Genomic DNA, 14879 nt, shown 5'->3' with positions numbered 1-14879 from the left:
GTGAGCTTGTACTGTAGATTTGTTAATTTTGCTGAATGTTCACCGACACCCAAAAATAAGGATGGTAGAGTCCATGTGGTTAAACAGAAAAATGTGTTATTCTTTTTGTTGGCAAGTGACACCGTCGTCAGACAAAGAATACTGTACAGTATATTACAGAGCAGGATGCTAGATGAACACTAGCTATAAACCAAATGCTGGGACATTCATTCTAGCCGAGTAGTCCCTTCAGTTGTTCTGCCAGCTGCTATCTGGAGGTTCTGCTTCAAAGTGAATGTGCCCAGTAAAGTTTGAGAGTTACTGTGGGCGGCGGTGGATAAAAACAGATGAACAGATCATTTCAATGCCCAGTTGAGTCTCTTTAACTGTGGGCCAGAGCCAGTGTTTTCTGTAGCGTTTCCAGATGGTTGTTTGCTTGTGTGATCATCATACGGATGGCATCCTGGAGGAGATGGGAGAAAGATGTCAGCAATTCTTCTGACTGACTACACATACTGTACGTCATGTCCTAGAATGAGCGAATAGGGGAAGGGCGTCAATGTCACGTGTTTCTCGGATGCGGTTTTAAAATTTCACTGACTGACTTCCGGTTCACGGCCTGCGACCTGTCGGCCTTCAAATTAAAGGAGTAGTTCACCAAAAAAAGAGAAGAAAATAAATTACACACCCTATGAATTAATTCATGGAGAATTATTTTGGTCGCATTCTTGAGCCAAATATTTTGATGGCCGGGTCATCGGTCAATAGGAGACTCCGCCGGGTCATCAAATTATTGCCTTAGGAATGCTGGGAAAAAAAGAAAGTATTCAAAGCTTCATGGGGTGCGTAATTGATAGAACATAAGTCATCTTTTGACCTACAGTATACACTTTGTTGTACGATGAATAATGAAAAATAGCTGATCTACAAGTTTGCTGTATTTGTGACTTGTAGATTAAGGCTATTTTCACATGACCAAAATAGGGATGCCAGGTTTAAAGTGGTTAAAGTTAAACCTTCAGGCTTCACAGGTCATTCATTATTACACACCAGGAGCGACGCGAATACCGTAAATGGTACGAAAATGTCAATGCTAATATTTTGGTGATGCATCATTCATAGAGGCTGATGACTTTATTTCTGCTGATGTTGCTTAATCACCTCATTATAATACCGCTCACTAAATAAATGAACCATTCCCTCACCTGGTTTGTGGCACCTTTATTCCTCTGGAACTCGTCTCTGGCCCAGCCCCTGAGGTATTTGCGGTCTGCCTCGTCTGGAACCTGCCGTATGGTCCTCAGCATGCTTCTATAGATGCCCAGGACCCTCTGCCTCTGTAGGAACTGATGCATTATGCCAGGACATCAACAGAACAGGGTCAACAATCAACATACTACAACATACTATTAAACAATGAGGGTGTTGATAAATTATAACTCTATAAGGTTGTATAAATGGAACCAGACTGGGCACGTGACATTAGGACCAGTGTTCTACAATTATGCCATCATTCATACACTATAAAGCAGGTGTAGTCAACTTATTGAGGATATAATTCTAAGGCTGCATGGTGTGATCACCCGTGCTAAACAGTGAAATAATACATACAAAACACTAAAAACACAGGATAATACAAGTATATAGAATGAGCAATGAATTAATAATGAAACCTAACAAAGAATGGCAAAGAATATTCGGCAATTTTTCCTTTAGCTTTGTATGTTGATTGTCTATTTTGGGAAAAGACTTACGTCTTACGCAGGTAGGCTATGACATTCCTCAAATAACGACGCCATGTATAAAGTGATTAATAACATATTCCCCATCGTACGCGTTGTTTGCTTTACGAATCAGTTATGAACTTGTGAATCTGTCAGTGAATGTCTTGACAGATTACTCAACACCAGGCTGAGTTGACAGATGTGTCTCACCAGTCACTAGCCCTGGTCCAGTGCTTACAGAGAGTCTGAGACTCGCTGTAAGAACTGGACCATGGCTAACCAGTCACCAGCTGTATAATATGAACGTCACATAAACCCGCAGGACGCGTTTTGACCTCATGTGCGGTTCTTTGCTTCTCTCACCTGTTTTAAAGTTAAAGCTGCCGGTGGTAACCTTGACACAGACATGATCTTTCGGACAGCCTCGCTCTCTCTGGCACGAGACAAGTTAAAAACCGGATGTTATGACGGAACTTCGGGTTTGCTGCCCCAGTAAAAGAAAAGTAACATGGAATCTGTCTCCATCTAGTGGGCCGGAGAGGAATGAACATTACATTAAGTGGTTCTCAAACTTTCAAATCTCAACGAGCCCTATTGTAAACAAGTGTAATGCTTTATGGTGTCGTCCACTCACAGTTAAGTTTTTGTATTGAGTTGTACTTGAAATGTACTGTAATTCTGAAAACTGTTAATAAATCAATCAAACAAACCAGAACCCTGAGAGAGTCCCTGGACCCCACTTTGAGAACCACTGCATTACATGTCACAGCAGAAAACTAAAGTGGTATTTGAAACGTTTTATTGTCATTGTCATACTGTAACGTGTTATGGATTAATGGATGGGTAGTATGAAGAAACAACCTCTTGAATATAAGGGATGCCTGCTTACATTTGTGTGCATAATGCAAAAACAAAAACACATCAGTGAGCACAATCCAAACACTGTCGAATCTTCTCCTAATCTGGGACAACGTGATGTATTCCTAAACTCAGCAGTGCACACACGCACACACACGCACACAAACACACACACTTTATAAAATGAAAGTGGCAGATACGAGTCTTTAGACCACAAAAAGTGGAGTTATTGGAGCGTTCTATCAAAATTGGATAAGTCCGCAGCAGTCCCTGTGCTAGTTCAAAGTGCATAAGAACTGCATTTTCTGAAAATACTGGGTCTGTAAGCGACCGTTACAACAGATGATTTGGGTGCAAATGTGAGATGCAATACGGTTACAATACCATTTCCTCTCCAAGGCACAATTAGCTCTTCATTTAAGTGACTCGTGATGTCCGTAAATGACTAGGGCTAGGGTGCAACAGTTAATTGAACTAATCAATATAATTCTTGATAATAAAAAACAATCGATTCATAATAATCGATACAAAATCAAATAAATGAAATAGCCACTCTACAAGCTCATATTGTATTGGCTATTTTTGCTATTTTTGTGTGACACCATTGTGCAACATTTTACAACACTCTTAACAAAGTGTATAAAAAGAAAAAAAGTCAAACCAAATTTTAATTTCATCGATTTGTATTTAAAAATAACCCGCTTCTCGATTATTCGATTAACCGACAAAGTTATCAATAAACTAATCTCTGACTAAATAAATGATAGTTGCAGCCCTAGTCATGGCATCATGAAGGGGGGTTGTTTTTTCATACAAAGTTCACAACTCTGTGGCCACTTTTCCACCAGGTTGGAATCTGTTCCGTTCTTTCTTCCTTGCCTAATTTTGAACCAGTTCAGAGTGTTTCCACTGAAAATGATTTGGTTCAGAAGACAGAATCCTAAAAGTAATAAAATAAGCCAAAGTGGGGGTGTCACTATGATACAGGAGGAAACGCAAGCCGGTTCGCAGCCGGTCCTGTATAAAGCACCAAGGTTCCAAGAATCTAGAACGGAACCAGTTCTAAAATCAAAGTTCTATTGGTGGAAAAGGGGCCTTTATGATGTGTTCACATTGAAAGATGAGTGATTCTGATGAGCAATTGCAACACTGACTAAGACATCCACACAAACATGAAGGAGGGGGAAGGAGGGGGTATATAGTACAAGGTGGGAGAAAGAGGTATTTTACTGGACTCTTCACTGAGGTGTATTCATACACAAGGGAATCACATTTCATTTTCTATCATTTCTTTTAAGAGACGTGCAAGTTAAAGCAATCCTCGTTACATTACAAAAAAGAGTTAACTTCCAGAATTCCCCTGATGAAGACAAAGACAGAAAACGGCAAAAGGGTCTCGCTATCAAACTCTACAGAGTCTACTAAAAATCAGAGTAAAAATAAGAAAATAAAGGCACATGTACAGCGGAAAATCCGTCTTTTTGGAGTCCTCGTTTTATTTATGTGTTTTCTTTCAGAGTTCTGTGGTTTTTGAGAGGCGTAGCGGCCCGAAGTGTGGCATTTGTGCAGGTGGCTGGCTGCCGCCCTCGCCTCTCAGTTTTTTGGGGGGGAAAACAAAAAGAAAAACAAAACAAAAATTAAGAATAACAATGGCTTCTCGTTCGGCGGCGTTAGTGGTCGGTGGCCGTGACGAGTTCGAACCACTGCCTCAGCGCATCGCTCAGGGTCTCGGGCAAGGCGTTGACGTCACGCAGGATGATGTAGAAGGGGAAGGGGAACTCGTCCATGTAGGAGCGGATCTCTGGCAGCTCCCCCGGCCCTTTGAAGATGGGAACCTTGATGTCCAGGATGGAGTCCTGAAGGGAGTCAATACGAGAAGGTAGAGACATTCCCATTCAGTTAATTTGTCACTTAGATGCACTGTGTTCAGGCACATGCGTACGTGGGACAATCTTACGCTGGGAAGCTCCACTTACCATAAAACAGACATCAGCTTAAAAAGCATTACACAAAAGTTTGTGGAACTCTCTGCGACCCCAGGGGGGGGGGGGGGGGGGATAACATAATTTCATTTTCAACCCATTGAGACCAGTGTACGAATCTACAAACGTGTTCTAAATCGGTAGTGCTCTCCCGGTTTTAATGGCTTTATAATAGGCGAACAAAAAAAAAGAGCTCGTAGATTGACTATTCCCGCTATGAATAGTGTGCCTTGAGATTTTGACAAGTCCATTGGTGTGCCCTGGGGCACAGAAAGGCACTGATCATCTACACAAAAGCAACAAACATCAACATGTATTAATTTGAGACTGCCCTTACCCTTGAGTTGGGGTTGTCCAGCACCACAAAGATGACAAAGACGTTGGCGCTTCGCGCCGCCTGCACAGCGGCCGTCACCTTGTCCTTCCCCTCCAGGAAGAGACCTCGTCCATCCGACACCACCAGCAACAGCTGGGCTGTCTCTGTGGACAGAGAAAGGCACAAACGGACGAAATCGTATCATCACAATCAAATTATATATATTTTTAACTTATCTGCACTATCCGTGCACATGGGTAGAGTGGCCAGTAGCGCGGCTGGATGGGAACCGCGAGGTTCCCAGTTTGATCCCGGGCTCCCCCAGAGTTACTGTTGAACTGTCCTTGAGCAAGAACCCTAATTGCTACCGATGTGCAGGTTGGTTTCCTCCGTCATCGGTGTATGAATGGGTGAATGTAATGTAATAATGTACAATTATGTAAAGCGCTTTGGATAAAAGCGCTATATAAATACACCATTTACCAGGTGAGCCTCTACTGCCCATCTACAAAGGCTTCTTTTTTTTGTTTCGATAGACATCTAGGTCGCTGAGCCACCTTCACTGGGAGAATGATACTGGGTTTCTGACATGGCCTGTAGCCCAGCTCCATACAGCGCTAACATTTGCTCCACCGGGGCCTTTGTGGACACAACAAAGGCCTGCTTTTGACCTGGAGGACTTGGCTCTGATCCTGGTCTCATGGTGACACACTGAAGGCTTGTTTGTTGGACCTGAGATACAATCTGGGCATGGACCCAGAGAGGGGTGGATTCAATCAGCGGTGCATTCATGAGTGTGTCTGTTAGTCAGGGCAGAAAGGTTACGCGACGAGGTAAACCAGTCACACAGCGATGTTACAACCTCCACCGGTATCTTTAACCAAATGAACCCCAGTGTCCCCATAATGGGCATGTCAAAGTAGCGAATATTCAGTGACAGAGATTTGGTGTAGAGGGGCAATGAAGTATATAGGGTTTAAGTGGCAAGAAAGATTGTGTATGAAAGATTATTTCCTGGTGTCTGGTACACACATTCTTCATTCGAGTCAGTAAGCAAGCACTAAGGTACTACGCAAGTTTGTGCTTTCTTCTTTTTTATAGTATTTCAGAAAACCGTATTAACGGCCATGCACCCAACTTGAAAACATGTCACACTGTCTAATAGGACAGACTAATAGACAATCTCCAAACCTATTCAATATTTGTATTGTGCGGTTGTCTACAGTGCATGCACAAACGTTACGTAGAACACATTACCTGCGTTTGGCGATCCTGCCGTCTTCTGTCGCGCTGATACAAACATTTTAGCGGACGTCTCTAGAAACTGCAGAGCACAGACACAGTCAGTCATTGATCTGAACGTGAAATTGTTGCAATTATTGTCTTCCGAGCAGATTTATTTAAAACTGTGGCCATAATATTTCAGTATGTATCGTTTTGTTTATCGTTAAAAGTGTAAAAAAAAACAATAGCAAAAATAGCAAAAGTAGCAGATCTTCGAGCTCAAAACGCATCACTTAATTCTCACCACAAGCTTACAGATCTGCTTTGATACTTTTGTGTGACACTGTAGCATGATCAAGCTGGGCATTTATTTACGAAAATAAACACAAGAAGTTTGTAAAATAACTTATACCCCATGTAGTGCCTGTGTGTATTGCTATGCAGAATGATTGTAGAACAGTGGTTCTCAAAGTGGTGTCAGGGGTGCACCGCGGTTCCTTGAGGAGGTTCCAAATGGACCCTCCCAACATTATTGATAATAAGGAACCAAATGAACCCTTACAAATCTGTAACACTGAGAGTGTACGAATGCAACCAAATGAACACTTACTGTACATGTCTGTAAGTTCCATTTGTACTCTCTGAGTTATAGGGGGTCCTTGAAATGAAGACGTTTTGAGATACACTGTTGTAGGGGGTGCATACGTTGGTTAGACATACCAAGTCCTATAGTCATTAGTCCGACAACACCCTTGCTGTGGGTTAAAAATCACCCGTGCTGCGAGTTAACAGTCATCCGTGGCTCCCGACATGCGTGGCGGGTTAAAACTAACCCGTGGTGGGTTAAAAAAAATCACCCGTGGTGTCCGTGTGCGGTTAGGGTTTTGGGTAGGGTGTCCAACCAAACACATGCACCCCTGTTGTAGAAGGAAGGCTATGGGGTGGGGAGGCCATGTTTGGAAGCAGTTTGTTGTAGCTTGTAGTTTTGTGAACGTGTGACTCCTACCTGTGCTATCCTGGTCTTCTTCTGCTGGAACTGACACAGTCTCAGTATCCTGGCTCCTGATTCGTCGTTGAACTGCTGCTGGAAAGGGTGGAGGAGCTGCACGGTCTCCCCGAAACTGCGAATACAAATACATGTTAGCTCTTTGTCAAAGACATGTTAGGGAGACAGGGGATAACAGCACGCATACTGTAACTGTACTCAGACAGGCTTAACAACTTAACCCCTATTTTATTGTCGTACAGCAGTGTCACTCACACAAAAGTGGAGAAAATAAAGAATATACAAGCTTAGCTCATCTATTTTCTATTCATTATTTTTTTCCTCCTTCAAATTTTAAAAAATACAATTTTGAAAGTGGTCCACAATGTCTCTAGGAGTCACTTACTGTACCAGACATCAATCAATTTTCTGTGACACTTTTCTATCTTTCGAGGTTAAGTGGGCTCCTAGGATAATGCTTTTTGGTTTCATCACCCGTGAGCAAATGAATCCAATAAGCCTGATGCAGTGAGTTCTTACCTGCATACAGAGACCTGGCCCACCTCCAACAGAGTGAGGACATTGTTCTTACCTGCATACAGAGACCTGGCCCACCTCCAACAGAGTGAGGACATTGTTCTTACCTGCATACAGAGACCTGGCCCACCTCCAACAGAGTGAGGACATTGTTCTTACCTGCATACAGAGACCTGGCCCACCTCCAACAGAGTGAGGACATTGTTCTTACCTGCATACAGAGACCTGGCCCACCTCCAACAGAGTGAGGACATTGTTCTTACCTGCATACAGAGACCTGGCCCACCTCCAACAGAGTGAGGACATTGTTCTTACCTGCATACAGAGACCTGGCCCACCTCCAACAGAGTGAGGACATTGTTCTTACCTGCATACAGAGACCTGGCCCACCTCCAACAGAGTGAGGACATTGTTCTTACCTGCATACAGAGACCTGGCCCACCTCCAACAGAGTGAGGACATTGTTCTTACCTGCATACAGAGACCTGGCCCACCTCCAACAGAGTGAGGGCATTGGCGATCACCGACAGGGATTCAAAAGCCAGCTGGAACATAGAGGACACAAACAGGACTTCATCGGTTTGTACAGTAGTTTAACCGTTTATCTATCTGTGCTGTAAGAAAGAACAATAGAGCTATATGCACAGGACATCAGCGTACCCGACTTGAGTGGCAAAAAAAGAAAAAAAACTTTCTGGCCTGGAGAACACAATTAAGTAGATAGTCAACAACGTTTTAATACAGCCTTCTTCCGTTTTATCTCGGTATGTGGTAGATGTGTGCTGACCTGTTTGTTTTAACTACTGTAGGTATGTGGTAGATGTGTGCTGACCTGTTTGTTTTAACTCGGTATGTGGTAGATGTGTGCTGACCTGTTTGTTTTAACTCGGTATGTGGTAGATGTGTGCTGACCCGTTTGTTTTAACTCGGTATGTGGTAGATGTGTGCTGACCTGTTTGTTTTAACTCGGTATGTGGTAGATGTGTGCTGACCTGTTTGTTTGCTTTAACTCGGTATGTGGTAGATGTGTGCTGACCTGTTTGTTTTAACTCGGTATGTGGTAGATGTGTGCTGACCTGTTTGTTTTAACTCGGTATGTGGTAGATGTGTGCTGACCTGTTTGTTTTAACTCTGTATGTGGTAGATGTGTGCTGACCTGTTTGTTTTAACTCAGTATGTGGTAGATGTGTGCTGACCTGTTTGTTTTAACTCGGTATGTGGTAGATGTGTGCTGACCTGTTTGTTTTAACTCGGTATGTGGTAGATGTGTGCTGACCTGTTTGTTTTAACTCTGTATGTGGTAGATGTGTGCTGACCTGTTTGTTTTAACTCGGTATGTGGTAGATGTGTGCTGACCTGTTTGTTTTAACTAGGTATGTGGTAAATGTGTGCTGACCTGTTTGTTTTAACTAGGTATGTGGTAGATGTGTGCTGACCTGTTTGTTTTAACTAGGTATGTGGTAGATGTGTGCTGACCTGTTTGTTTTAACTAGGTATGTGGTAGATGTGTGCTGACCTGTTTGTTTTAACTAGGTATGTGGTAGATGTGTGCTGACCCGTTTGTTTTAACTAGGTATGTGGTAGATGTGTGCTGACCTGTTTGTTTTAACTCAGTATGTGGTAGATGTGTGCTGACCTGTTTGTTTTAACTCAGTATGTGGTAGATGTGTGCTGACCTGTTTGTTTTAACTAGGTATGTGGTAGATGTGTGCTGACCTGTTTGTTTTAACTCGGCATGTGGTAGATGTGTGCTGACCTGTTTGTTTTAACTAGGTATGTGGTAGATGTGTGCTGACCTGTTTGTTTTAACTAGGTATGTGGTAGATGTGTGCTGACCTGTTTGTTTTAACTAGGTATGTGGTAGATGTGTGCTGACCTGTTTGTTTTAACTAGGTATGTGGTAGATGTGTGCTGACCTGTTTGTTTTAACTAGGTATGTGGTAGATGTGTGCTGACCTGTTTGTTTTAACTAGGTATGTGGTAGATGTGTGCTGACCTGTTTGTTTTAACTAGGTATGTGGTAGATGTGTGCTGACCTGTTTGTTTTAACTAGGTATGTGGTAGATGTGTGCTGACCTGTTTGTTTTAACTAGGTATGTGGTAGATGTGTGCTGACCTGTTTGTTTTAACTAGGCATGTGGTAGATGTGTGCTGACCTGTTTGTTTTAACTAGGTATGTGGTAGATGTGTGCTGACCCGTTTGTTTTAACTAGGTATGTGGTAGATGTGTGCTGACCCGTTTGTTTTAACTAGGTATGTGGTAGATGTGTGCTGACCTGTTTGTTTTAACTAGGTATGTGGTAGATGTGTGCTGACCTGTTTGTTTTAACTCGGTATGTGGTAGATGTGTGCTGACCTGTTTGTTTTAACTAGGTATGTGGTAGATGTGTGCTGACCTGTTTGTTTTAACTCGGTATGTGGTAGATGTGTGCTGACCTGTTTGTTTTAACTAGGTATGTGGTAGATGTGTGCTGACCTGTTTGTTTTAACTAGGTATGTGGTAGATGTGTGCTGACCTGTTTGTTTTAACTAGGTATGTGGTAGATGTGTGCTGACCTGTTTGTTTTAACTAGGTATGTGGTAGATGTGTGCTGACCTGTTTGTTTTAACTAGGTATGTGGTAGATGTGTGCTGACCTGTTTGGAGTGGTTATCCACCATGCTGGAGGAGTCGTCGATGGCCACACAGATCTGGTACTCTCTCTTGCTGGGTTTGGTTCTCCTCAGCCAGATCTTGTCTTTGCGGAACTGGCTGGCGATGTAGGGGATCACCTTCCTCATGTTGAGCCGCTTCCCTGTGCGGTAGTCTCCCCTGTGCAAAGCATTCTTTGTCAGACAATGCTGTGATGGATCCAATTTACAATTTAGGCATTTAGCAGACGCTCTTAATCCGGAGCGATTTACAGTACGCAAGAACAACACAAGGTAATACATCAAATACATAGAAAGGATCATAAGCAAGCTAAGAACCTAACATCCTATCCCTATTAATTGTATTGTCAGGATGAATGCCGCAGGCTTTGTTCAGCCTGCAGGTCATTCTGATTACACTGTTATTTTGTCTCTGTCGGGTGGAACCCTAATATGTCCAAAAATGTTACTTTTCAGGATTCAAATGAAAAAAAGTAGCAGATCCACAAGCTCAAAATGTGTGGCTTTGCGAGCTTGCAGATCTGCGACTTTTGATGCTTTTGTGTGACGATGTAGTATGATCAAGCAGGGCGTGAATTTAACTCATTTACGGTCAGAATTGTCTGTATAGTGATAGTCCCTTCCCTGCCATGGCTTGCATGATGATTTGTTAAAACTCACACCAAAATGAACTGGAAGCAAAATCAGCTACGCTAACGTTGGCTTCTTTATAAGTCATCCAAACTGCTATTGTCGGTGCATGACATGGAATCCAAATGACTGAAATCAGTCGTGGTAGTCTTGAAGACATGTGAGCTACTGTATGTGGTACTGTACTGTACTGTACTGTACTGTACTGTACTGTACTGTACTGTACTGTACTGTACTGTACTGTACTGTACTGTACTGTACTGTACTGACTTGAGCTTAGCGGCCTGAGTGGGTTCCAGGATGAGGCGGAGCTGTTCACACAGCTGCTGGGAAAGGGCAGAGGTCAGCGTCTGGTACTGATGCCACATGGCCGCCGCTGCACTCTCCTGCATCACAAATAGAAACAACAAGAGTTTGTCATCAAAACAAAAAACGAAATAAAAGCTGATGCAGGTTTTAATAATGAGTTTGACTTTTGGTCAAGTTTTCGGATGGCTTGATATCTTATTTAGGAACAAAACTCAACAGCTACAATTAGTCAATTATGCATTCAGCAAATATCCACAGTGACTTAAAAAGGTTTTATTGTATGGAAGTGCAGGTCCAGCCACTGTGGAGACACTGTGGTCTGGTGTGTTGCACCATCCTGCTGCTCTGTGGTGTGGTTTAAACCAGAGTCTATGGTTGTAGAAACTGGCTCTGAACACACCGGTACAATACACTTGAACTTGGCGACCCTCTTACAACTCTCTTCTGTTTCAACTGTGCAGTCATGTAAAATAAAATGGTCTAATCCTTACCCTAGCTCACTAGCTGCTTAGCAGAGTGAAATACAAATGATATACATTTTCATGAACACTGTCGTGATCGGTCAAATACCCTTCTGGGTCCAACGATGAAAATGACAGCTTCCAGGTTGTCGGGTGGAATTACAGATTGTATACCATGGGCTTCTAACTTCTGCACTGTATCTGATTGTGTATTCTTCCTTTTTTGTGATTTTAACTTTCTTGTGCTAATAAAAGAAACGGGTGACGTCACCTCCTCTGCATCTCCGGGGGCTTGTTTCTGCCAGGCTTCCAACTGCAGCTCCATCTCTCTTCTGATCTCCTCTGGGTCCACCTCCGCTCTCTGGACACGGACACACACGGACACACACGGACACACACACACACACAGAGACACACAGAGACTTCAGCGTGTTGTCATCCATCATTCTGTTCGAGACGATATCCATCTAAGGTTTATATCTGTTCCACATCCACCCATCATCATTCAGTACCTGGTCCAGGTCCATGAGCAGCTCTGGGACAGTGTGGATGGTGGACTCGGTGCATCTCTCTGGATGCTCTTCATCCTCGCCCTGTTCTCTGTCTCTCCGTCTCTCCTCCTCCTCTCTGTGCGTCTGGGTCTCCATCTCTCCACCGTCCACACTCGCTGCAATTACAAACAATTAGATGTGACTTTAAATAACCACTTAAGCCCTGTATACTCAGTCATATAATTGCGAGCGAAACTCGACGATTGACCACCTCACAATGTGTCGTGACTCGACATGTTGTAAGTTTGTAGATCCATTTTCAAAATGATTTCTACATGTATATACGGTTCAGAACATGCCCTGAATAGGGATGCTAGGTTTAAAGTGGTTAATAAAGCACAAATGCAGTTTTATTGTGGACATATTGTCTTGTACATACAGTAGGTACTGTGTCTGTATGACAAATGTGGGGTCAAAGTGAACCGGTATGCACACAACAATGCCCGACACAAACAAGTGTTCAAACAAATAATTGTAGAGTAAATGATAAACCTTTCTGGGAGGTCTTGGTGGAGTCCAGCTGTTCTGGCTTCAGCTCTGGGGCGTCGACCGCCTGCAAGTCCTCCTCCTGCTCCCCGGTATCCATGGCAATGTCGTCGTCATCTTTGTCCTGGTCTTGTTGAGGCCCAGCTGGTTTCTGCTGGTCTGTGCTGGCGACATCTACACACGAAAACACACACTTTTACACACCAGTTGAGCCACCTCAGACTCAGATACCCTGTTGTTGTTCCTGACCGATGGGCCACATAGCTCGGGAACCATTAGTTCCCAACTTAAGGCTCCGGAGCAACATACAAAGTACAAGGTCAAAATGTAGGGAAGGTGTTGGTCCAGCCACTGTGCAAATAGTGGTCTGGAATTATTCGTATTGTTATTGTTATTTGTATTTTGCACCATCCTGCTGCTGTGTGGTGTGGTAAAACCAGAGTCTATGGCTTCGAGAAACTGGCTCTGAACACACCAGTACAATATGTGTTACACAATGATATACACACAAAATGACATGGGTGGGCCTTGAACTACTGACAATCTGGCTACAAACTTAACATACTAGAGCATTGATCTATCAGGTCTACTTGTTGATTTAACTTCATTCTATTTAACCCACTAAAACCAGGAAAGGATTTTAAATAACATAGCAGATATACAAGCTCACATCGCGTCTGGTACAATCAGCTAATTACTGATTTAGAAGGCATTTTGTGGAATCGACCTCAGGTCTTAAATGGCTTAAGAACGTTTCTACCGGCACGGCACAGAAGCACATAAAGCACCATCATAAAACAAATCACTGACCATATGTCTGAGTGTCGTAGGCCGTCTCGCCCTGTTTGATGTGCTCGTACAGGTCTGACTCCTGCTGCGCCTCAGCCTGGCCCTGCCGCGTGTCCTCCGTCCGGTCCTTGCAGCTCTCCACGGTGCGCAGGCGCTTGTTGATGCGCTCGTTGTAGTCTCCCGTGGAGCGCTCGTTGTCCGCCTGGCCGGGTTTCCTCTTGAAGCTCTGAAGTAAGCAGGCGACGGAGAAACGGGACAAACGGTGAGCGGAACAGGGGGTTTGACATTATCCCATTCTGACCTGAGATCAGATTCTAAAAATGTATTTTTTTCTGAAAAAGCTATGTTTCTATGTCAGTTCTTCTTCGATAAAAAAAAAATAGCAGTCCTACAAGCTCATGAGCTTGTAGATCTGCTATTTTTCAATAGCTAAAGCACAACGTAAAGGGGTTCCCGCCCAAAATGGGTTAGAGACATCATCATCATCATTTTTCGACTAAGGTCGAGATCATGGATTCCACAATGCTACACCAGACTTCCCGGTCCTTCATTGCCACCCCCCAGTTCCTGCCCTACTGAAGCATGTGTCCCTAGCGATGATATCAGGGAACGACAGCTTTCTACCTCTGGTCTGCCCTGAGGCAGGACTCCAGAGAAGAAGGGAAGATATAACCTCATTGTCAGCTCTGTAGCAGTGGCCGGCAAACTGTGCTCTTCTGGATCCGACCAGTGAAGAAACACGAGGAAGGTTGCCGTATATTAGATTAGTCGATGGGTGGCTCTTCCAAGACAGATTTTGCGCTCTCATTAGAAGGCGGGTGTAAGTGCCATCCAACCGATTCTCTTGTTTCTTTGAATGTCTCCATGTCTCGGAGCCATAGAGTAGAATCGGTCGTCCTAAATATTTATATTTATATTATATATATTGTTGATGGATAGGTCATTTTCACCCATTTTTGGAAAGACTGCCTAAAATAGCCGATCTACAAGCATACGGTAGTTGTTGAACAAGCTCTCAACATGTGGCAAACAGTAGTTGCTGTACAGCAACGTATAACATGCTTATGTGATAAATGCATCACTATCTATCATCAATCTAACGATTAAAAGGAAACGGGGATGACCTGCCTCCTCCTGGGAGGCTGTACTGTACGTACCTGCGTCTTGCTCTGAGTGTGTCTCTGAGAAGCCATTCTGGCCATGAGCTTGGACTGGTGGCCCTCTGACTGGCTGGCATCGGCCGACCCGCTGCCGTGCTCCTGACAAACGAAAAGCAATGCACTGTTTCAACATCTACAATTAAGCATTTAGCAAATATCCAGAGCGACTTATGAAGGTTTTATTGTATGGCAGTGCAGGTCCAGCCACTGTGGAGACTGTGGTCTGGTGTGTTGCAC

At 43.5% G+C, this 14879-nt stretch overlaps 2 protein-coding genes across 2 annotated transcripts in view; both read right to left on the bottom strand.

The window, feature by feature from the left end:
- Window positions 1-79: 79 nt before the first annotated feature.
- On the bottom strand, window positions 80-2145 carry lyrm2 (LYR motif containing 2). The gene is made up of 3 exons (XM_080791661.1): window positions 2067-2145; window positions 1185-1325; window positions 80-442 (listed from the first exon to the last, which is right to left on the bottom strand). Exons 1-3 carry the CDS (start codon window positions 2109-2111, stop codon window positions 362-364), a joined length of 267 nt encoding a protein of 88 aa, XP_080647787.1. The 5' UTR covers window positions 2112-2145; the 3' UTR covers window positions 80-361.
- A 340-nt stretch (window positions 2146-2485) lies between these two features.
- The window catches only part of mdn1 (midasin AAA ATPase 1), an 82055-nt gene continuing 69661 nt past the window's right edge, over window positions 2486-14879 (bottom strand). The window contains exons 93-104 of the mRNA XM_080791158.1: window positions 14640-14741; window positions 13504-13708; window positions 12700-12867; window positions 12169-12323; window positions 11928-12017; window positions 11157-11272; window positions 10242-10416; window positions 8077-8150; window positions 7090-7204; window positions 6117-6183; window positions 4881-5023; window positions 2486-4417 (exon numbers count right to left, since the gene is read on the bottom strand). Of these exons, the coding sequence (XP_080647284.1) occupies window positions 4232-4417; window positions 4881-5023; window positions 6117-6183; window positions 7090-7204; window positions 8077-8150; window positions 10242-10416; window positions 11157-11272; window positions 11928-12017; window positions 12169-12323; window positions 12700-12867; window positions 13504-13708; window positions 14640-14741 (1596 nt within the window). The 3' untranslated portion in view covers window positions 2486-4231. The remainder of the gene's footprint in view (window positions 4418-4880; window positions 5024-6116; window positions 6184-7089; window positions 7205-8076; window positions 8151-10241; window positions 10417-11156; window positions 11273-11927; window positions 12018-12168; window positions 12324-12699; window positions 12868-13503; window positions 13709-14639; window positions 14742-14879) is intronic.

This window comes from Protomyctophum bolini (genome assembly GCF_963924005.1).
Source record: "Protomyctophum bolini genome assembly, chromosome: 19".
In the NCBI taxonomy this organism is placed as follows: domain Eukaryota; kingdom Metazoa; phylum Chordata; class Actinopteri; order Myctophiformes; family Myctophidae; genus Protomyctophum; species Protomyctophum bolini.
This window is presented reverse-complemented; position numbering and strand designations above follow the sequence as displayed.

Bases quoted from the DNA above. Each gene is read 5' to 3' on its own strand.
- lyrm2 (XM_080791661.1), bottom strand. From the start codon at position 2,111: ATGTCTGTGTCAAGGTTACCACCGGCAGCTTTAACTTTAAAACAG. The intron at 1,326-2,066 runs GTGAGAGAAGCA...ATAATGCATCAG, and splicing joins CAGCTTTAACTTTAAAACAG to TTCCTACAGAGGCAGAGGGT. The intron at 443-1,184 runs GTGAGGGAATGG...CATCTCCTCCAG, and splicing joins ATAAAGGTGCCACAAACCAG to GATGCCATCCGTATGATGAT.